This window comes from Peromyscus eremicus, chromosome 8a (assembly GCF_949786415.1).
Source record: "Peromyscus eremicus chromosome 8a, PerEre_H2_v1, whole genome shotgun sequence".
Lineage (NCBI taxonomy): Eukaryota > Metazoa > Chordata > Mammalia > Rodentia > Cricetidae > Peromyscus > Peromyscus eremicus.
The window spans coordinates 68,160,468-68,183,579 of NC_081423.1; the positions used below are offsets into that span (position 1 = coordinate 68,160,468).

The 23,112-nt window shown below is 48.7% G+C and overlaps 1 protein-coding gene and 1 long non-coding RNA gene across 3 annotated transcripts in view; both read left to right on the plus strand.

Annotated features, from left to right (window-relative positions):
• The first annotated feature begins 1,422 nt into the window (after positions 1-1,422).
• Positions 1,423-2,901, plus strand: LOC131916287 (uncharacterized). The gene is made up of 3 exons (XR_009380527.1): positions 1,423-2,006; positions 2,595-2,729; positions 2,834-2,901. It is a non-coding gene; the product is annotated as an uncharacterized LOC131916287 (long non-coding RNA).
• Positions 2,902-4,240: 1,339 nt separating this feature from the next.
• Myo19 (myosin XIX) overlaps positions 4,241-23,112 on the plus strand; it is a 31,518-nt gene continuing 12,646 nt past the window's right edge. Inside the window, exons 1-11 of one of the 2 annotated variants that reach the window (XM_059271406.1) lie at positions 4,241-4,382; positions 7,786-7,924; positions 8,255-8,403; positions 11,554-11,667; positions 16,567-16,699; positions 17,817-17,886; positions 18,449-18,551; positions 19,172-19,268; positions 19,390-19,466; positions 21,307-21,397; positions 21,765-21,936. In XM_059271406.1, the coding sequence (XP_059127389.1) occupies positions 4,368-4,382; positions 7,786-7,924; positions 8,255-8,403; positions 11,554-11,667; positions 16,567-16,699; positions 17,817-17,886; positions 18,449-18,551; positions 19,172-19,268; positions 19,390-19,466; positions 21,307-21,397; positions 21,765-21,936 (1,160 nt within the window). In that variant the 5' untranslated portion in view covers positions 4,241-4,367. Of the gene's footprint in view, positions 4,383-7,785; positions 7,925-8,254; positions 8,404-11,553; positions 11,668-16,566; positions 16,700-17,816; positions 17,887-18,448; positions 18,552-19,171; positions 19,269-19,389; positions 19,467-21,306; positions 21,398-21,764; positions 21,937-23,112 lie in introns of those variants that run through there. The other variant, XM_059271407.1, reaches the window with a different exon arrangement.

Sequence of the window (23,112 nt, forward strand, 5' to 3'; positions counted from 1 at the left end):
CGCAGCTAACCTCACCTGGCCAACTTCTCAGCTGGTCTTGTTTCCTCAGACTGGAAGCTTCTGTGTCCTCATCCCAATGGCTCTCAGCTGAACTGCTGCTCAAAATCCTGAACGCTTAACCAGCCAAATGCTTCTAGTTTCTGGTCCTCATGCCTTATATATCTTTCTGCCTTCTACCACCACTCCCTGGGATTAAAGGTGTGATGAGTCACCATGCCTGGCTGTATCCTTGAACACATGGATTTCTGCCTCTGGAATGCTAGGATTAAAGGCGTGTGCTATCACTGCCTATCTTAAGTACCTAGTGGCTTTTCTGTTCTCTGACCCCAGATAAGTTTATTAAGGTACACAATATTTTGGGGAATACAATACCACCACAGTGAGCTGCCATGTGGGTGCTGGGAAATGAACCCAGGTCCTCTAGAAGATTAGTCACTGCTCTTAACCACTGAGCCATCTCTCCAGCCCCCCAGACCTGGTCTTTAAGAAAGTAAATTTGGGGCCGGGCGTTAGTGGCGCACGCCTTTGATCCCAGCACTCGGGAGGCAGAGGCAGGCGGATCTCTGTGAGTTTGAGTCCAGCCTGGTCTCCAAAGCCAGTTCCAGGAAAGGCGCAAAGCTACACAGAGAAACCCTGTCTCGAAAAACCAAAAAAAAAAAAAAAAAAAGAAAGTAAATTTGGGATATGAATCCAAATGGCATCACAGTCAGGAATTTCTATTGCAAAGCATAATTTCTGTCTGTCTCTCTCCATATATATGTGTGTGTATGCACATATATAATTACATATAATTAGTTATATGTATATCGTGATATATACTGATGTTATGAGAACCTTCATGAAAGCTGCCAACGCATTGCTAAGAACTTTAAAATAAAACTTCAGGAAAGAAGAGAAATTCTAAGTGTATTTTAAAGTCAGGGTCCCTAGGTTTCTGTCCAGAGCCTCAAAACCTACTACAACACTGGACACCTACCGGTGAATGCATGAGACCCAGGTTGTTCTTTTCCTCCTATGCACACGCGGCCACATTTTCAGATTGAGGAGCAGGTGGACCGAATGGATGCATAGTACATACCAGGGCTAATGGCTTCTTTTTCCGAAGCCTACAACCTCCTCTGTCACATTACTACTGTCTGAAACGCTGCACACGGAGCGAACACTTCCGTCGATCAGATATGAATCACAGTGTACAACGCCCCTGAAGGTAGACCATTATGGTCTGCCTGGGCCCTGCATCAGCATCTCACCGTTAAGAGGCCCTGCTCTTTTGGCCTTTAAGTCCTTCTCCTGACAGACCTGACAGCCCCAACCACGCCCGGCCCCAGACAGAGGGTCTCCGGCGTTGACAGACCAGGCTCCCACCGCACCTGCCGGCTCCCTCCGCTTCCGCCTCGCGAGCGACGCTTCCGGCCGGCGCGGGCGCAGCCTGTTCTTCCGGGCCCGCAGATTCCGCGCGCCCCCGCCGCCGGGGATGGCGACAGTCCCCGCCCCGCCGGCTCCCCACGCCCTTCAGTGTGTTGGGCTGGGTTCTGGAGACCGAGCCGTGCGATCTCGGACCCACGGCGAGGCGGGTCGGGTAGAGGGTCCGAGGAGCCCGCGCCAGACTCGGCCACCGCGACCTGCAAGGAGATCAGCCCCCGGGGCCCCCGGAAGCCGCGCTTTCCCACCCCGAACTCGGGAGGCCACGGGAACACCACACCTTACCCCAGGGTCTCCAAACATCTCACCTCCCGAGTAGCCCGCCAGCCAGTGCAGCGGCCCGGGACCGGCCACGTGCGTCCAGCGCCGCGTGTGCGCGCCCCGCCCCTGGGGAGGAGCCGGCGGGCCCCGGGCCACTCAGCCGGAGCCGCTGCGGGCCGCCGGCGACCCGGAGTTGCGGGCTTTCTTTCCTAGCCGCTCCCGCTCCCTCTGCTCTCTTCCCTCCCCGGGTTCTTCCCGTCTCCTCACCCTGCCCACCCGCCCCGGGCCGGGACTACACGCTGGGCGCCCAGGTCGTGGGACCGGTGAGTGGCACTCTCCGCCTAGATCCGAAACCCTTCACGGCCCGCGGGGTTAGGGAGGTCAGAGCTAAAGTAGAAGGGGGCACCTCACCTAATAATTCTGCATTTCTCTTTCTACCCTCTTGGAGGTAGCACAGCTTTTGCCCAGGACAAGGACCTTCACGGTCAATTTCCAGCTTGCCAGCAGGGGGCCACAAGGGGGTGTTTCTGGCTGACCGGGGCTAGACGTCTGTCTGTCGCTTTCCTTGTCCTACCCAGGGACGGAGAAAGGCATAAGGAAACTGCGCCCTTGACTAGGGTCATATCCACCTTCCCGGGAAGGACGTATTCTCTCTGTACCAGGTGCTTCCGGAGTGGCATCCCAGCCTTGGGCACCGCGGGCTCGTTGCCAGTGCTGGAAGTACTAGTTCCCGCCAGGAATCTGGAGCCAAGAGGGCTGGGCCCCCAGGACCCTGACCCAGCTCATAGCCCTCTGTCAAAAAAAAAGCAGAGTTGAAAGAGGAGGGGGTTGTAATCTGGTTGCCACTTGCTTTGGACTTGGTCTTTCACCTATTCATTACTCTCTTCTGCCTGTGGTCACACCCTTTCCAGAAATTCTTGGTGGTGACCGCGAGAGGAGGGTGCAAGAGAGCCCGGAGAACTGGAGAAAACTGCTCTGATCTGACTTGACTTCAACCAGGAGCTGACACCGCATAGTCATAACCAGTGTTTACTAAGCTCTCACAGGTACTTGCTTATACGAGCCATAATTTTGCACTTTGTGGTATAGTATTAGACCATTGGCAGCTGTTTGAAAATGAGGCTTAGGGAGCTCCTGTGATGTGTTCTAGGAGGGTTGTGAGCTTTGGATTCTAACTCGGCGTTGCTGTGGTCTCCCGGTTGGCCTTCTTCCCAAGGTGAGCTTCCAGCTGAGTCACCAGAGACCCTCGGATGATGGGTACAGTGTCCAGAGTGAGGGTGTCTAGCACAGTCCTGATACCCTTTTCTGCTTGAATTTTTCCCCTCCCCATTTCCATGGAAGTCCCTAGTCCTGGTTCTTCAAAGATTAGGTGTGTTCAGAGCCTCAGAAAGTCTATTATCAGGATTAATCCATTAATCCCTTTTTTTTTTTTTTTTTTTTTTTTTTTTGGTTTTTCGAGACAGGGTTTCTCTGTGTAGCTTTGCTCCTTTCCTGGAACTGGCTTTGGAGACCAGGCTGGGCTCAAACTCACAGAGACCCGCCTGCCTCTGCCTCCCGAGTGCTGGGATTAAAGGCGTGCGCCACCACCGCCCGGCTCATCAATCCCTTATAGATGTCCCTTATCCTCTTTCCTCATTGCTAGGAAGGGATTGAGGCCTGGGAAATTACAAGTCTGAGTGAGGCTCACCATTTTTGAGATCCTCACTCACAGCACCCCTCCTCTCAGACGGATTCCTCTCTCCCGGCCTCACCTTGTTTGTTTGAGACAAGGTCTTAAAGTGTAGCCTAGACAGGCCTCAAACTGAGATCCTCCTGCCTCAGCCTCCTGAGTGTTGAGATGACAGGCACGTGCTACCAATCTCAATCTCACCTTTTGGGCCTTCCCCCACTGATGAGTGTCCCCAGGTGGGTTATCCACTCTATAGTTAATGCTAATATTCATGCTCAGTGATACTCAGATTTGTACTGTGCTTTTAAACCTTGACCTCATTGACCTTCATAAACTCTCAAAATAAGGTAGATTTAACTACCCCTGCTTTCAAGGTGAGGGTTTGGGGTGATAGGGTTGCCCTGGGGTTACATACCCATCCAGTGACTGAAGTATGATAACCTTCTCATACAGCAGCCTCCCAGGAACATTGGGCGTTGACTCCAGGCCCTGCTTGCCATCAGCTGCTGACTGCGTTTACATACACGGGTATTTCTGTCTAGTGGTGATGAGCGGGCCCAGGTTATCTCCCCCGAGTATCTTCATTCTCCATAGCATACTGACCCAGAAGATTTTGAAAACCCAGCCCATCACTTAACGTACCTTAAAACTGCCCTTGGCCTTTTACTGTAAGAGGAACGTCTGAAAGCGTCCCAGGTAGTCTCTGGAGGCTCTCATGAACGTTTCCTTACTTCCTAATTAGCAAGGGAAGGCACAGACTCTCACTCTCTGCCCAGGCCTGCCTGCTTCTCATTTGGGTTCCTCCTGCTTGGTGGGAGGAGTAGGAGTGAGTCACCCCAGAGGTGCCCTCACCTGTGTGGCCCTTGTCTTCTGTCTCACGCTACAGGTTCTGAGATGACTTGGCTGAGATTCCCGCACACCTGAGTCTGCTGCTGGAGCAGTGGCCCCATGACCAGGTTGATAGACAGCACTGCTTGTGTCTATGACACAGAACTCGGGCTGCCCACACTAAAGCATGATGCTTCAGCAGGTAAAGCTGATGTAACCAAGCACCAGAGACACTTTCCTATTTGCCTGTCTGAATGAAGACTGCAGTTCTCCCAGCTGGAAGGACAGGAAAGACCCCTTCTTCAGATAGTCTCTCCAGTGCTCTTCAGATACCTAACTTGAATGTCTTCTTTTTTTGTGGTTTTGTGGCTTGGAGTGGATAAGTTGAGCTAGGTAAAGGAGTCTAGGTCTCTTTGATGACCTTAAATGGCGCATATCCTGACAGAAGTCCTTGCTGGGCTGTTTTATTGAATCACAGTGGAAGTTTAGGGCTTCCAAGGATGTTCACTGAAGCTGAGCCTTTAAGAATAATAAAGAGGGGGCTGGAGAGATGGCTCAGAGGTTAAGAGCACTGGCTGTTCTTCCAGAGGTTCTGAGTTCAATTCCCAGCAACCACATGCTAGCTCACAGCCATCTGTAGTGAGATCTGGTGCCCTCTTCTGGCCTGCAGGGATGTGTGCAAGCAGAATAGTGTATGCATAATAAATAAATAAATCTTTAAAAAAAAATTTATTTATAAAAAAAAAAAAAAAAAAAGAATAATAAAGAATTAGCCAAGTAAGCCAGGCATGGTGCCACACACCTTTAGTCCCAGCATTTGGGAGACAGAGGCTCGAAGATCTCTATGAGGTCACGGCCAGTGTGGTCTACATATTGAGTTCTAGGACAGCTTGAGAAGGAGCATAAGCAGTCCAGACAAAAGATGTCTGCCTGTGCAAAAATGCAGAAAGTAGCTTATGTGGGAGTCCAGCAGTCTGCCTCTGAAAAGGCTGTATCCCTGGCTACAAGGCGTGACTACCTTTCACTGTGGAGCTCCACCTCATACCTCCACCTGGTAGCATCCTTCATAAGTAGCTGAGATCCCTTGAGCACAATGGTACGTATTTGCTGGAATTTGATTTTCCTAAATTTGGTCCCATACTAAGGGCTCAGGGAGTTTGTGCTCTGGTGAGCTCTAGCAGGATAACCAAGGTGGGACTTACCAGGCTCAAGAAAGCCATGGCGGATGCTACTGGACTATCCTGCTGTTTGATAGGAAATGAACTTTCAAGCTACAAAAAAGCAGACAGGACAATTGTTTACTCTGAGTTGTTTTTTCTTTCTTTCTCTCTCTCTCTTTCTCTCTCTCTCATTCTCTCTCTCTCTCTCTCTCTCCCTTCCTTCCTTCCTTTCTTTCTTTCTTCCTTTCTTTTCTTTTTCTTTTCCTTATTCCAAAAGCGATTATTTTTACCACAGCCATTCTTGTGACTGCCCTGTGCCCAGCCCTTGTTCTGTAGTAGGTACTACATTTGAGGATTTTGTTTCATCTTCACATTGCAGTGAAAAATATATAGTAGTGTGTACTATACAGTGCTGTTATGTCCCCATTCTGGAGATAAGACCCAGATGAGTTAAATGCTGACTCAAGGTCACATTCATTATTAGGAATTTGGAAAAATAAAGGCAATCAAAAAGGACATTAAAGTTATCTAGTCATACTATCCTAACACAACATTTTAAAGAATGTTTAGAATTTTTTGCCCTGATTTTTTTCTCTTTTTTGGTTTTTTGAGACAGGGTTTCTATGTGTAGCCCTGGCTGTCCTGGAACTCGCTCTGTAGACCAGGCTGGCCTCAAACTCGGAGATGAACTTCCTGAGTCCTGGGATTAAAGGCATGCACCATCACACCCTAGTTCTTGTTTAGTTTTTTGAGATCTTTCTGAGTAGCCCAGGCTAGGCTTGAACTCATGGCAGTCCCCTACTTCTCCTGAGTGCTGGGATTACAGGTGTGTACCACCTGCAATAACTACTTGAGTAACTAAGAGGTAGGCACAGTCACCATTTCCATTTTAGTGTTAATGAAAATTGAAATAAAAAGAGACAAAAGAACTTAAATAAATCCAGGCGGTAGTGACAACCACCTTTAATCCCACCACTTAGGAGGCAGAGGCAGGTGCATCTCAGTGAGTTCAAGGCCAGCCTGGTCTGCAAATCGAATTTCAGGACAGCCAGAACTGTTACACGGAGAAATAAGATTGTACAAGAATGAATGGTGCTGTCAGGAGTCAAACCTGGGTAACCTAGATCGCATTTCCATTCTATTCATCTGCAGCCCTGGGATTGACCTGGGCCTAACCTGGGCTAGGCAGGCACCCACCAAACTGTATCTCCTGTATTTTTGCTTTTTATTTTGAGACCAGAGACTTAAATTACTGAGACTGGCCTTGCACTTAACAGTCCTCCTGCCTCAGGAAACAGTCCTACCACCAGGCTCAGCACAGTCTAGCTTCCTTTATTGTTGTTTTGTTTGCTTTTGAAGACATGATTTCTCCATGTAGCCCTAGCTGTCCTGGAACTTACTCTGTAGACCAGGCTAGCTTCGAACTCACAGAGATCCGCCTGCCTCTGCCTCTGAGTGCTGGGATTAAAGTCATGCTCCACCACTGCCCAGCATAATCTAACCCAAGCTCTTGGTCACTATACTCAACTCCCAATTGATCAAAACTGTTCCTGAATTGCAGCTGGTTTTGTAAGTAGTCCCTTCCTCCTTTCTCCTCCTCCACCCTTTCCCTTCTCTTTCCTTTCTTCCTTTTTCCCTCCATCCTTGCCCTTCCATAGATTCATCTGTAGGCTGTAGCAATTACCCTTGAGAACAAGAGCCTGCTCTGTACGTTATGATGGGCCTGAGCCTCACAATATTTAAGAGAAACTCATTTTTGTGCTCCTACGTTGGCATGTTCCTGAGGGGCGTATGGTTGAGGGTTCACCAGTCTCATTAGAAACACAAGCCATACCAAGACTTCAGCCTCCTAAGCTGATTCCAGCTAGATGCCTGTCTTCTCTTCCCATTCCGTCCTGTGCTGTACAGACAGCAGCTCTGTAAGGCTGGTAGCCTGTAGCCTAAAAACTGCCTGAGCTGGAGCTCACAGCAGAGGAGAAAAGGATGCTATTGATCTTCTCCCCCCCTCCAGACAAGGTTTCTCTGTGTAGTTTTGCGCCTTTCCTGGATCTCACTCTATAGACCAGGCTGACCTCAAACTCACAGGGATCCGCCTGCCTCTGCCTCCCAAGTGCTGGGATTAAAGGTGTGTGCCACCACTGCCCGGCCCAAGGCTATTGATTATTAATACGTACTATCAAGACCTGGACTAAAGTGCTCTGTATGGTTTTTTTTTCCCCTCTATAATCTGGGAGTAGAGTTTATAGCCGCCCCCCCCCCTAAACAAGCAAACATGGCTCATAGAGGTGACTTACCAGGCTCGCACACTAATAAGCAGCAGAGCTGAAACATGAGCCACCTGGATCTTGTAGAAACCTGTTCTTTCGCCTGTGCAGGCTCCACCCTTACTAGCTGCCAACTGGTCTAAGACCCAGGTCTCATGGCTCTTGTGTTGTTCCCCTGCAGGTGAATGGCCACAGTTCAGGCTCTGATGCCCAAGGCAGGGCATCCCTCAAGGGAGACCTACAGGAGTTCCTGGGTGGGGAGGCCCCACTCCACCAGCTGGATGACCTCACCAAGGTGAATCCTGTGACACTGGAAACAGGTATGGGCCTTCCTCTCCTCCAGACAGCTGCTCCAAAAGCGTAGGGACGTAGCGAGGGTCTTCAGCACTGTTTGCCTAGTTCAGACCAAGCACTGAGACTCCTGACCTGGCCTCTGCCCCAGGGAACCTGCCACTGCACCTGGGCTCCCCAGGGCAGGCTTTGCTCTAGGTTTGGGACTCGTCTTAATTAGATCTTCTATCTATTCATCAGGGAGCTACAGGGTTCTAATGGCACTTAGCTAATTACAGAGGGAGGGCTGCTTGGCAGATGTGCGTCTGGGCTTCTGTCTGCATTTGAGCCAGACTTGGCTAACAGCATCTTTGCCTCAGTCCTGAGGTGCCTGCAGGCCCGGTACACAGAGGACATATTCTATACCAATGCTGGCTGTACCCTGGTAGCTCTGAACCCCTTCAAGCCCATACCTCAACTCTACGCAGCAGAGCTGATGCAGGAGTACCATGCTGCGCCTCAGCCTCAGGTAAGGCTCCCTGGCTTCTGCCTAAGCCTCCCTGTGGCCTCACCCTCCTTCTTCATCTCTGCCCCAGTAATACAGTCATTCAAAGCTTGCTGGTGTCACGTCCCTGCCCAACAGGAACTCTCAGAAATTGGACACATAACTGAGGTGCAGTGTGGATGATAAACATTTAACTGAGGTTGAAACCTAAACTAGAAACAGAACAAAGGTTTTGATTATTATTATGAGAAAGGACTTACAGGTGTGGTTGTGTCTGTCTTTTCAGACGAGAATGAAAGTGCATACAGTAGGGATTGCCCTTGAGCAGTCAGCACGTGTCCTTCTGTACTGAGACTAAATTATTTGAGGGATGGGAGGTAGTGATGCAGGCTGGAAATGGACACGTGTTCAGGGAGAGGCAAGAACAAGCTGGCTAGCAGGAGGAAGCCTGGGTCGAGAGGTGGTGGATAAGGGTCTGAAGATGAGCACAGTCGGGCAGAAGTCCACCGCAGGCAGGATTTACTCCTTGTGGAGGTAGGCCTTTGAACGGAGTCTGCAAGAAGAAGGTTGAAGTGAAAGAAACAGGGAGAACACTGAGGCTTCTTAACAGTTCAGGGACTAGGTAACTGCAGCAAGGACAGGTCGAGAAGGACAGACAGCTCTCAGGAAGCTGTAGGTGATCATTGCTGGCTAGGCTAGTGAGGCATGGTGCAGATGGCACTGCCCTGAGGTTCATGTGATGAGAAGTATCAAGTGGAGTCAAAGAAGTCCATCCTGAGTCCTAAGAGATCCTTCCTGGTCTGACACACTATCTGCCTGATACTCGAAGGCAAAAGTCGGGCCATGGTCCCCTTTTCTACAGTGCCCAGCTGGATGTCAGCACATTGAAGACAGTGTTTATGAAAGAAGAGTGGCAGGGCTGGGGAGATGGCTCAGCGGTTAAGAGCACTGGCTGCTCTTCCAGAGGACCCGGGTTCGGTTCCCAGCACCCACACGACAGCTCACAGCTGTCTACAGACAGTTACAACTCCTGTTCTGGGGGATCTGATTCCTGAATACAGTCATAAATTGCAGGCAAAACACCAATGTATATAAAATAAAAGTAAATTATTAAAAAAAGAAAAGAAAAAAGAAGAGTGGCCTTGGAATTCAGATCACACAGGTGTACTTACTTGCTGAGGGCCTTGGCAGGTTATTATTATGCCTCTGAATTTCGCATAGCTCATCTTTGAGGTTAGCCATCTAACTAATGTGCAGACTTCTTAGGTAACATGCTGGCTAGTTCTATGTCACCCTGGCACAAACACCTGGAATCATCTCATAGGTAGGAACCTCAATTAAGAAAATGCCTCCAGCCGGGCAGTGGTGGTGCATGCCTTTAATCCCAGCACTCGGGAGGCAGGGCCAGGCGGATCTCTGTGGGTTCGAGGCCAGCCTGGTCTACAGAGTGAGATCCAGGATAGTCACCAAAACTACACAGAGAAACCTTGTCTTGAAGAAAACAAAAAAAGAAAATGTCTCCATGGGCTGGGGAGATGGCTCAGTGGTTAAGAGCACTGGCAGTTCTTCTAGAGGACCCAGGTTCAATTCCCAGCACCCACATAGCAGCTCATAACTGTTTGTAACTCCAGTTCCAGGGGATCTGACCTCATACAGACATACATGCAAGCAAAACCACCAATGCACATAAAATAAAAGAAAGAAAAAAAAGAAAGAAAATGCCTTCATAAGATCGTGCTGGAGAGATGACTCAGAGGTTAAGAGCATTGGCTGCTCTTCCTGAGATTCTGAGTTCAATTCCCAGCAACCACATGGTGGCTCACAACCATCTATAATGAGATCTGACGCCCTTCTCTAGCCTGCAGGTGTACACGCAGAGCAGTCATACATAAAATATAAATAAATAAAATTTTTTAAAAAATCAAAATTGTGCTGTGGGCAAACCTTTAGAGTACTTAGGGTATTTTCTTAACTAGTGATTGATGTGGGAGGGCCCAGCCCATTGTGGGTGGTGCCATCTCTAGGCTGGTGGTCCTGGGTGCTATAAGAAAGCAGTATGAGCAAGCCAGTAAGTAGCACTCCTCCAAGGCCTCTGCATCTGCTTCTGCTTGGGGTTCTTGGCTTCCTTAACTTCCTGCTCTGACTGCCTTCAGTGATGAACGGTGATATGGAAGTATAAGCAAAATAACCCTTTCCTCCCCAGGTTGCTTTTTGGTCATGGTTTGTCACAGCAGTAGAAATGAACTAATACAGGCAGTAACTTAAGAAGAAATTTTCTTCCAAATTATAAAGTATAATAAAATAAGCAGCAGACTCAGACTATTAGAGAAAAATGCAGAAGCAGCTCAGTTGGTCAAGTGCTCACCTGGCATACATAGATATGAGTTCCAACCCTAGAACCAGGTGTGGTGGCACTTGGGAGGTACAGGCAGAAAGAACAGAAGTTCAATGTCATCCTCAGCTACATAGCAAGTTCTAGACCAGGCTACAGGAAAACCTGGCGGCGGCAGAGGTGGGGGAGGGTGGGAGGGTGTAGGTAGAGAGATAGTTCAGTGGTTAAGAGCACTTTCTGCTCTTCCAGAGAACCAGGATCCAATTCCTAAGGCCAGTATGTTGGCTCACAGCCATCTTTAACTTCAGCCCCAAGGAATCTGACCTCCTATTCTGGCCTCCAAGGACACTGTACACATGGTACAGACATACACAGAAGCAGAACACCCATACACATAAGATAATAAAATCAGAGCCGGACAGTGGTGGTGCACGCCTTTAATTCCAGCACTCAGGAGGCAGAGGCAAGTGGATCCCTGTAAGTTCAAGGCCAGCCTGGTCTACAGAGCAAGTTCCAGGACAGCCAAGGCTACACAGAGAAACCCTGTAAAAAAAAAAAAAAGAAGGAGGAGGAGGAGGAGGAGGAGGAAAGAAAATCAGATGAGAGCATAAAGTATTAAGGTCATAGAGTGCTGGAAGCTAGCTGCATCCATGTTGAGAGAACCACCATGGATGAATCAAACATAGGAGTTTTGCAGTTGGGTCTTAACTCTGACATCCGGGCAAGGTTTTTTGGAGGAAGCATGCTAACACCACTTCTGGTAGCCTCCCAGTCTAGGCTGTCATTGGATCAGCCACTTTTGAAAACAGGTGCTCACGTGACCATCCACTCTGATATTTCAGAAATTGAAACCCCACATCTTCACAGTGGGTGAACAGACCTACAGGAACGTCAAGAGCCTGATGGAGCCAATCAACCAATCCATTGTGGTCAGTGGAGAGAGTGGAGCCGGAAAGGTAGGAGCGCCAGTTTCTTATCCTGTCCCTCATACCTGGCTAGGTGAGCAGAAAGGCGAGGGCCATTGCCTGGGGCATCATTGGCTGCCTAGTCAGTCACAGATGGGCTGCCTGACTGAACCAGGGTGTCTGTGCTGTGCTCAGCAAGCACCACACCAGAAGACTGGGCTCTGGTGCAGCCTCTGCTGCTGGCCCTGCTCCACCCTGGTGAGATCCTTTTTCCCTCGCACCTTGACTTTCTCACCGAAGGTGCTTCTGGGATCTCTAGAAACAGCAGTCAGATGTTGGGGAACCCAACGTCATGTCCATCAGGTAGAATGCCTCAGTCCTCTCACTTGTGAAATGGGAGGGAGTAGAAGGCCAGCACCTGCATGGGACTTCTGTGTGAGCAGAAAGGAGCCTGTGTTGTTTGAAGTGATGACACACCTGTAATCCCAGGACTCAGGAGGCAATGTAGGAGGACCACAAGCCAGCCTGGGCTACATAGTAAGACTCTTATCTACAAATAAATGAAGTAAACATAATATAAAGTAGGAGCTCGTGCACGTAAGGCATTGGGTAGCATGCTTGGCACATGGTAGTGCTCCTCCAAAAGTAGCTGGGTTTACTATGGGGAAAAGATTGGAAGAGACCAAAGCCTGCTGGGATTGAAGCTGGAGAAACAGCTCAGCTGTTTAAGAGCACTTGTTGCACTTACAGAGGATCAAGTTCAATTTCCAGCAACCATGTGATGGTTAATAACTATCTAAAACTAGTTCCAGAAGATCCGATGCCCTCTTCTGACCTCAGGATACTGCACACGTGTGATGCAGACATACATTCAGGCAAACACCCCTATACATAAAATAAAAAACCATAATAAATATTTTTAAAAAATGAAAACCTATTGGGGTTGCCAGTGATAGATAGCAAGGGCGGTGTATGAGAAGCTCTGGGATCGCCAGAGGGCCTTATAGATGGCGGGCCTCAGCAGGTGAGACGTGCTGCATAGACAAGGACTTCCAGCACCAGTGAGAGGAAGCCTCGCCCAGGCCGCAGCCAGCTGCCTCTCCCTTTCTACAGCACCATATGAGGGATTCTTCGGACTATGAGCCCCTTTTGCCTACACTCACCTATCCAAGAGGTACTGAACATTAAGTACCTCCTGGGCGCTAGACTGCAGGCTAGGAGTAGACAGATGTCGTGGAAGAAGCCTGGGTGAGAAATGCAGTGTGGGCACTAGACTGCAGGCTAGGAGTAGACAGATGTCGTGGAAGAAGCCTGGGTGAGAAATGCAGTGTGGGCACTAGACTGCAGGCTAGGGGTAGACAGGTGTCATGGAAGAAATGCAGGTGAGAAATGCAGTGTCTAGTTCTGACCTTAGTCTCTAAGCAAACAAAGGAAGACAGGAAGTTGGGTAGAGAGGCCATAGGTCAGCAAAGTGCCTGAAAACTCAGCTCCTGGACAAAGAGTAGTCTGGGAACTGGGGCAGAACCTGGCTTAAGACCAACACAAGCAGAGCTCAGTAACCCTTCACTGAGTAGCCATCATGGCCCTTGAGTAGGCCTGCTTTTTGTTTTTATTTCTTTTTTTAACATTTAATTAGTTAGTTGGGGGGGGGTTAAAATTGATAATATTCTTGCAAAGAAAGTACCAAGCCCAGACAGCTTCACTTATAAGTTCTACCAAACATTAAAAGAAGAAATGTTACAAATTATCAGAGTCTAAATTTGTTAAGAAAAAAGGGGTGGGGCGGTGCCAGGAATGCAGCTGAGCTGTAAAGTGATTGCCTGACATGAGGGGGTAGAAATAAACTGTGTGTTATAGGTGGCCCACACCTATAATAGAGCACTGGAGAGGTGGAGACAGGAAGAGCAGAAGTTCAAGGTCATCCTTAAATTATAAGTTCAAGACTAGCCTGAGCTACGTGAGACACAAAGTCCACGTGTAAAGATCCAGTTGTGTTCTTTTTCTAAGGAGACTAAAAGACAGAGATTTGAGTTCAAGGCCTGCTAGGGTTACATAACTACACCCTATCTCAAAAAAAGAGTAAAGAGAGGCATAATGGAGAATTTGGAAGGAAGAAATGATGTGATTATAGAGGCAGGCAATCTCTGAGTTCCAGGACAGCCAGGGCTACACAGAGAAACCTGCGTTGGGGGGAGGGGGGGGAATAGAGATAGATGTAATTGGCATGGTGATATAAGTTGTTGTTGTTTTTTAAATGGGGTACTTGGTTTTATTCAAGTCTTTTGTTTCTAATTTTTTTTAAACATTTTTTTTTAAAGCTTAGCAGAGATTTTTTTTTTTTTAATTTATTATGTATACAGTGTTCTGTTTGCATGTATCCCTGCAGGACAGAGCAGGACAGAAGAGGGAGCCAGATCTCATTACAGATGGTTGTGAGCCACCATATGGGTGCTGGGAATTGAACTCAGGACCTCTGGAAGAACAGCTAGTGTTCTTGACCTCTGAGCCATCTCTCCAAACCCTAGATTTTTTTTTTTAAGGTTTATTTATTTATTATGTATACAGCATGTATGACTGCAGGCCAGAAGAGGGTACCAGATCTCATTACAGATAGTTGTGAGCCACCATGTGGTTGCTGGGAATTGAACTCGGGAGCAGTCAGTGCTCTTAACCTCTGAGCCATCTCTCCAGCCCCTTGTTTCTAATTTTTAAAAAATACTTTATGGTAAGAGTGTTTTGTGTTTTGCTTGCCTGCATATATGTCTGTGCAGCACATGCATAATGTGCCTTGGGGGTGGGGGACAGAAGAGGGTGTTGTGAGCCACCATGTGGGGCTGGGAATTGACCTCTGATCCTTTGAACCAACCACAGAGCCATCTCTCTAGCCTCTCAGGTCTGCTTCTAATATATTCCAAATACCTTCTTTTCTGGGTATGGAGGCACAAGCATTTAATCCAAGCATTTAGGAGGAAGAGGCTAGTATATCTCTGTGAGTTCAAGGCCAGCATGGTCTCCCATAGCTAGTTTCATGCTAGCCAGGGCTACATAAGTGTGATCCTGTTTACAAACATACACACAATCTAAATACTTTCTTTAGTCATTATTTGTTTATTTTTGGTTTTGAGTTTTTGTTTTGTTTTGGTTTTGGTTTTTTGACAGGGTCTGTAGTCCTTACTGGCCTGAAACTCACTGTAGAAACCAAGCCTGGCCTTGAATTTATAAAAATCCTCTGGCTTCTACCTTCCAAGTGATAGGATTACACCTGGTTCCAAAACTCAATTTTTGTTCTGCTCTTCTTTGAGACAGGGTCTTACTATGTAGCCTTGGCTGGTTGGAGCTTGCTAGATAGACCTGCCTGATGTAGAATTTATAGAGATCTGCCTGTCTCTGCCTCACGAGTACTAGAATTAAAGGCATAGGCCATGATTGGCCAGCATTCGGCTTGTTTTTATTCATTGTTTACATTTATTTTGTATCATGGGTGAACATGCAGTGGTATATGGATGTAGAGGTCAGATGGCAGTCCTAGGTGTCTGTTCTCTTCTCCATGCGATCTGGGGATTGAAATCAGATGCTCACCTAAATAGATGTAGCTGGCCATGGTGATGTAAGTTGTTTCGTTGTTTTGTTGTTGTTGTTTTTGAGGCAGGGTTTCTCTCTGTGTAACAGCCCTGGCTGTCCTGGAACTTGCTCTATAGACCAGGCTGGCCTTGAACTCACAGAGATCTGTAGGACGAATCTTAAAAGTTCTTATTAATAAAACAAACCTGGGGCCAGGTAGTGGGGTGAATGCTGGAAGATCAGAGAGACAGAACAAGCCACAGCCACCTCACCTTGCCAATTCCTCAGCTGATCCTGTTTGCTCAGACTGGATGCCTCTCAGCTGAACTGTACTGCTCAAAAAGCCTAAAAGCTTAACCAGCTCTAGTTCCTGGTTTTCACGCCTTATATACCTTTCTGCTTTCTGCCATCACTTCCTGGGATTAAAGGCTCTTGTTACCACGCCTAGCTGTTTCCAGTGTGGCTTTGAACTCATAGAGATCCAGACGGATCTCTGCCTCTGGAATGCTAGGATTAAAGGCGTGTGTGTGCCACAATTTTCTGGCCTCTATATCTAGTGTCTGTTCTGTTCTCTGACCCCAGATATGTTTATTAGGATGCAAAATATATTGGGGAACACAATATCACCACAGAGATCCTCCTGCCTCTGCCTCCCAAGTGCTAGGATTAAAGGCGTGCGCCACCACCTCCAAGCTAGGATGGTATGTCTTTAAGGTACTGGGGAGTCAGAAGCAGGAAGATTTCTTTGAGCTCAAGGCCAGCCTGGTCTACAAAGAAAGTTCTAGGCTAACAAGGAGTAAGTCTCTGTCTCAAAAATAAATAAAGAGCTGGGCATGGTGGTGCATGCCTTTGATCCCAGAACTCAGGAGGCAGAGGTAGGCGGATCTCTCAGTTCCAGGCCAGCCTGTTCTACAGAGCGAGTTATAGGACAGGCTCCAAAGCTACACAGAGAAACCCCATCCCAAAAAAACAAAAATAAATAAATAAAAGTAAAAGTAGATATATAAACTAGATATGATAAAGAAATAAAAACAAATATAAACCCTGCATCTCCAGGGTTTGTAAAAAAAAAAAAAAAATGTACAAAAACCTATTCTAGGATAACAGCTGTGAGGGCCTCAGAGATGCCAAGTAGCCTGTCAGGTCTGGGCTTGGGGTGTGGGGAGGGTGTTCCTCCTGTGTTCCAGCCTCTTTCCTTAGTGCATCTTCTGAGCTGAGAGAAACGGGGAAATGCCTTGCCCAAGGCCACAGCTAAATTGAGCATCCTTCAGGAATTTGGGCGGGCAGCAGCACGTGATGGAGGAAAGTACTGTAGTAGGCATCTCTCTCGGTTCCGCAGTGGGAGGGGTGAGGAGGAGGACACTTTCCACACGGCTGTGTTTGCTACAGACATGGACATCCCGCTGCCTGATGAAGTTCTATGCTGTGGTGGCTGCCCCACCTGCTTCCTGCGAGAGCCACAAGATCGCAGAGAGGATTGAACAGCGGATCCTGAACTCTAACCCTGTCATGGAAGCTTTCGGTGAGCGTTGTCTCTTCTCACTGTATTCCAGCCCCGTTTCCTCTGGGATTCGCCATCTTCCAGGAGAGAGGTAGTGCTTTACAACCTCTCACTGGGCTGGAGAATGATTGTCCTTCACTTCCTGGATCCCAGCCTCTTCCCAGATTTCCTCAGCTCCCTTCCATTCAAAGGTGCTGTCACATGGGGATATAGCTCACTGGTAGAGCCTAGCGTCTACAAGATCCACTGCCAGCTAGAGCTGGTGTCATTTGGTTCATATAAAACAGTCAAAGAGAGAGTGTCTTGGGCTCATCTAGTCCAAATCTTATCTCTCCATTCAGTTTCCTAATGTTCCCAAAAGGAAATTTGTCAAAGGTAGCATAGCTTGGGGGGGGGGGGGGGGGATGTTTTGGTTTTTTATTTATTTTTGGTTTTGGTTTGTTTGTTTTTGAGACAGGATCTTGATATGTAGCCCTGGCTGTCCTGGAACTCACTATGTAGATCAGGCTAGCCTCAAACTCACAGATATCTGCCAGCCTCTGCTTCTGATTAAAGAAGTACGCCACTCTCCCTGGTTTATGGTGGCATAGCTATATTAGTGTCCATGTTGGGCCTGGAGTCCACATGTTGTGTCTGTGTCTAAAACCAGTAGTGACAGCTTGCTTTCCCCTCTTCTTGTCAAAGCAGAAAGTCCCTGACTGGGCTGGAAAAATGACTCAGTGGTTAAAAGCATTTGTTGCTCTTGTACAGGACCTGAGTTCAGTTCCCAGCACCCACATGGTGACTCACAACCATCCTATAACTCCAGTTCCAAGGGATCAACCACCTCTTCTGACCTCTTGCAGGCACCAGGCATACATGTGGTACACACACATGAATGTAGACAGAACGCTCATACACATAAAAGAAAAAACACCCTCACTGCCTAGGCTTTCTCATTCCTGTTCCTGGTTGGGAAATACTTGTAAATCTCTTGACCCCATGTGCCAAAGCCTGAGAGCCCATTCTTCAGTCCTGACGCCCATGACATGGAAATCAGCAAAGGGACTTTGGGTGACTAGGGACGGGAACGCAGCCACAGCAGCTGGTAAGAGTTGTGAAACCTGGGGAGTGGGCATAAACACGGTGTGATCTCTAGGGAACGCGTGCACACTGCGGAATAACAACAGCAGTCGCTTTGGGAAGTTCATCCAGCTCCAGCTGAACAGGTAATAGCTACTGCCATCCAGCACGTGGGACAGCAGAGATGGGGACTGGAGGCAGCTGGGGCAGTCTCCCGCCTGCGTCATCCCCATGGGCAAAACTCTGCTCATAGCTTTTATGTGGGATGTGTGGGTTTCTTGAGCTCAGTGAACTCTGGGGGTGTCCTTTTTTAGCCTAGAAAGCCAGAGCTACTGTGACCTTGAGCTAGTGCTCTTATGACTCAGAAATTTCTTGTTAAAATGCCTCTTTGGGATATAACCCTGAACTAGGGCATCATCTCCTACCTTGAGATGGGCCAAAGTGATAATGCTGAGATGTTTGCCATGCCTTGCTACATGCAAGAGAATATCCCAGAACACTCAAACACATTTTGAGTTTCGTTATTTGAGACAAAGTCTCATAGAGCCCAATTTAACCTTGAACTCCTGGCTTCCCAAGGACATTGTGAGTGTTCCCAACCCCAGAAGAGCTTGGAAGGGATTTGCTAGGTGGCAGTCTGTGGTAGCTAGTGCTAGTAATGGCCGTGGAATGAAGGGATAATAATGGGGCTCTGCCTCTGTGTGCCAGAGCCCAGCAGATGACAGGAGCTGCAGTCCAGACCTACCTCCTAGAGAAAACACGTGTGGCTCGTCAGGCCTCCAGCGAGAGGAACTTCCACATCTTCTACCAGGTCTGTGCCAGGTGGAATGCACTGTGCCACAAGCAGAGCGGGGTGGCTCGTCCCTCCACCCCAGCATGCTCCACACCTGGCCCCTTCACTTGCTCTCAAGCAGAGCTGCTCACCAGGCACAGCTTGGGCCTAGAGGTATGATTTTCTGCCCCTTTCAGATCAGAAGGTCCTCTAGGCAGGCACTCTGTCTTCTGAATGGAAACTCTGTCACCTGCATTAGACTGAGGACCCTTCTAAGATGGAAACTGTTTCCCACAACAGCATGATGGTTGCTCTGGGATTGTGTTCCTTCCCTGGACTGGGCTTCTCCAGGGCATTGGTAGGGCCCCTTGCACCCCGACTAGGAGCTTCTTTAGGTAAGGGGATGTACCTCTGTAATTGAGACAAGGACTCCCCAGCAAGAGTCTGCATTCTGCTTCAGACCGCCAGCTGTCCCGGAAGACATTTTTTGTCCATCAGGCTGGAGACATTCTGGACAGTGGTGTTTCTTTCACCCCGTGCTTACTTTGGGGGACCTCTCAGCCTTGCAATGTTGCTGCCATTTCTCACTCCTCGGTTTATCCTCAGGCCTGAAGGCCCTCCCAACCCCAGCTCAGCCTCCTGTACATCCCTCCCCACAGATTTGCAAAGGAGCCACTGAGGATGAAAGGCTCCAGTGGCACCTCCCTGAGGGAGCTGCCTTCTCCTGGCTACCCAATCCAGAAAACAGTTTGGAAGGTAGGAGGAGCCTCCTTGGTACCCTAGACTGCCCCAGAGCCCCACCCATTCTTCCCAGGGCCTGTCTCCCCTTCCCCACTGACCCTGCTGACCACTGGGCTGTGACATGGATTCTTTTCAGAGGATTGTTTCGAGTTGACCAGAGAGGCCATGCTCCATTTGGGCATCGACACCCCCACCCAGAACAACATCTTTAAGGTCAGAAGAAAAGCCATGCTACTTGCACTTAGAGGTGATGGTAGCCCTTCTCATGAATTGTCCCTGGACTTGGGACTCTCTCCATGAGTGTCTAGGACTTCAGGCCTCACAGGACCATACCAAGGAGCTGGCCAGCACTGTGGGGTCATTGACATACCATAATAGTACTTAGTAATGAACATGGCACAGTGACTCGCACACCCAGAGCACAAGGACTTTAGGGCAGGTTTGTTTGTTGGTTTGTTTTTTGTGGGAGGGGACAGGTTTTATTACTGTGACAATAACAGAGAAATAATCTTTCTCTGTTTGTCTAACACTTTAAAGCTTAGAAGTGATGTTCACACCTTTGCTCACTTGATTTTTATCAACAGTCTCTTATGCATGGGGATTATTTCCACTTTATACTTGAGAAAATCAGAGGTAAAGAAACCTACCCAAGACACCACTACGTGATACAGTTGGTTCCGGGCGTTGTTATTCCAGATGCCCACTCTTCCTCCCCTCTGTCCTCTGCCTCTCACTCTGGGAGCCCGGTGAGCCGACTTCTCTGCTCACTGCCTTTCTGCCTTTGCTGAGGGCCAGCTGCTTCCCTTACTTCCTCATCTCCCAGAGCAACAGCATGTAATGTGTAGGGCGGGCTGGGCACAGAGACAGAAGCCACCGAAGGAAGATGGGGATATTGATGGCCTCCACATGGTGTTTAGGAAGCTAAGGTGTCATACCCAGTATGGACCCCGCCAGGTAAGAGTTTGTGCAGGACAGTACATGGAGACAGGCTAGAGGGAATGGACAACACCAGGAGTCTTGGCGTGGGTGCTGGTTTGAAGGTGTTAGGACATACTCATCTGGCGGAGAAGACACCATGATCAGGAAGGTGGTTTTCCCAGGGCAAGGCTCATCCATTCCACTGAAAGTGTTAGGACCCTATGCCACAGCCATGCTGCCCATTGGGCACAGGTGCCCTCTCCTGGGGTAGTTTGGGGCCAGAAGACTGGTAGCGTAAGGAGACTGTCTGGGACCAGGCAAATAGCAGGAGAGGTTCTGCTCTCTTAATAGGAGGTCCAAGGGTTTCCAGACTTACTGGGTCTACAAGTGGTCTGCTTGCCGTCATACTGGAAGTTACCGCTGTAGGTCATTGAAGGTAAAGGCAGAAGGGTGGTACCTACTGTAGAGACCAAGATCACAGTTCCTCCCCCAGGCTGGACTATCACAGCCCAGTAATGCTGAGAAAGGCTTCCGGGAAGCCATGACCAAGCCCCATCAGGCAGAAATGACACTGGCCCGTAACTAAGGGAGCGAGCAGTACTCCCACAGGGACTGTTCCGGAAGGTGAGGAGTAGGGACAGAGGATGAATGGAGGTAAGGTCTACTGGCTGTTCTGGGAGGCATCGGAAGTCTTGGTGCCTAGTCTCTAATCTTTTTTTTTTTTTTTTTTTTTTTTTTTTTTTTTTTTTTTTTTGGTTTTTGGAGACAGGGTTTCTCTGTGTAGCTTTGTGCCTCTCCTAGAACTCACTTAGTAGCCCAGGCTGGCCTTGAACTCACAGAGATCCGCCTGGCTCTGCCTCCCGAGTGCTGGGATTAAAGGCGTGCGCCACCACCGCCCGGCCCTAGTCTCTAATCTTGCCTTTCTCCTAGGCTCGACATTAACCTCTCCCATCTCTGTTACGGGCATCATCATGGCATGTGCCTCATGGGATGTGAAAGAGATTGTCTTGGGATGCTCTAACTTATATGAAATCTTGTCTGACAGAGGTAGACAGTGGGACAGTCATCAGGAGCTCCTTTCTTCCTCTGTATCTTCTTCAAGCCCCTGCTTCCTGACCATCCCTTCTGCCCTCAGATCCTAGCTGGACTGCTGCACCTTGGCAATGTCCATTTTGCTGACTCAGAAGATGAAGCCCAGCCCTGCCAACTGATGGATGGTACCAAGGGTGAGAGACAAGGATGCGGGGAATGTACCTGGCAGGAAAGTGACTAGTGTTATTGAGGTGCGGTGGGAAATTGCAGGGTGAACTTTTCCATCTGGCACCCTTGGATTAACCATCTGCTGTAGGGCCTGTGATGGATAATTTACTGCTCAGCCTCTGGTGAAGCCAACACTGTTGTCTCCATCTTACAATAAGAAAATTAGTCAAGTGGTTTAGAAAGTAATTTGTCCAATTGTAACACTGACTTCAGGTCCTGCCTCTGCCACGTAAGGAGGCCTGTGCAAGCCTCTTCACCCATCAGTACCTGTGTTTCCTCCGTCCACTCAGTTTCACTGGAGGGTGTTTGCCTAAGAGGACTCTCCTCTCCCAGTTTCTGTCAGGACCTCAGCCTCGCTGCTGCAGCTCGCAGAGGACATGCTGCTGGAGACTATGCAGATTCGAACCATCAAGGCAGGCAAGCAGCAGCAGGTGTTCCGGAAGCCGTGCTCCCGAGCCGAGTGTGACACCCGAAGAGACTGTCTGGCCAAACTGATCTATGCACGGTGAGCCATTTACTCTGGGCCTTCACTTCCCGCTGGGTTCTTTTTTTTTTTTTTTTTTAAGATTTATTTATTATGTATACAGTGTTCTGCCTACATGCATGCTTGCAGGCCAGAAGAGGGCGCCCGATCTCATTACAGATGGTTATGAGCCACCATGTGGTTGCTGGGAATTGAACTCAGGACCTCTGGAAGAACAACCAGTGCTCTTAACCGCTGAGCCACCTCTCCAGCCCCCCCGCTGGGTTCTTAACCTGTCTGAGGTCGGACTAAACACTTGTCAGGCAGTAGATGGAGGCCCAAGATGGAGGTACTGAATAAAGCAGACCAGTTTGCTGGGACTCCAGGTTTGCCCTAAACACTACCTGTATTGAATGGAGCAGTTGCCACATTCCTGACCTAGATTCAGCTTGTTGTTCAAGTACAAGAGCCTGCTTTGACCTTGGCCATAGGTGAGGAAAGCCTTCTCAGCTCTCTGTTGGCAAACAGGCCCCAAAGGGGATCTCCACCTTTACGGTTCCAATTCAGACTGTTGAGTAGTGGATAGGCTCCTCTGTCTCCTGTACCCTGGTTCCTAAGGTCATTCACCTGGGGAGTTGGAGAGGCAGCAATGGAGCCAGAAGCTCAGCTCAGAGTCAGTGCCAGCAAAGCATGCAGCAGGCAAGGCAGCACAGCAGGGAAGGTGGGTCCTGACCTTGCTTGGGACAGGACATGGGCACCTCCTTCCTCTGAGCCACATGGTCAAGGGTTATCTCATCTTGAGTTCTGAGAACCTTCGAGTACCTTGTAGAAGCTGTCAGGGGCTCAGATTATGCCCTGAGATTATTGGTGACCACTGTATATGTATGTGCATGTGAGATCTTGGACAACCCTGTTCAGAGCCAAGAATCTGAGGTCTGCCTGAGCCCATGGCAACTAGAGACAGATACTATGGCCTCAAAGCAGGTTTTAGGTCAAAAGTTGGGAGATTTTTGTTTTGGGGGTGTTATTTTGAGACAGGGTCTCATTATGTAGCTCTGGCTGGAACTCACTATCAGTGCTGTGACTAAAGGTGTGTGCTACTACATCCTGCAGTCAAAAGATTTCTAATCCTTTGCTACAAGTTACTGCAAAATGAAGAGTTACAGAATGAACATGTTACACTAGTTCATTCATTTTAATATCTTGCATGAGTGTTTA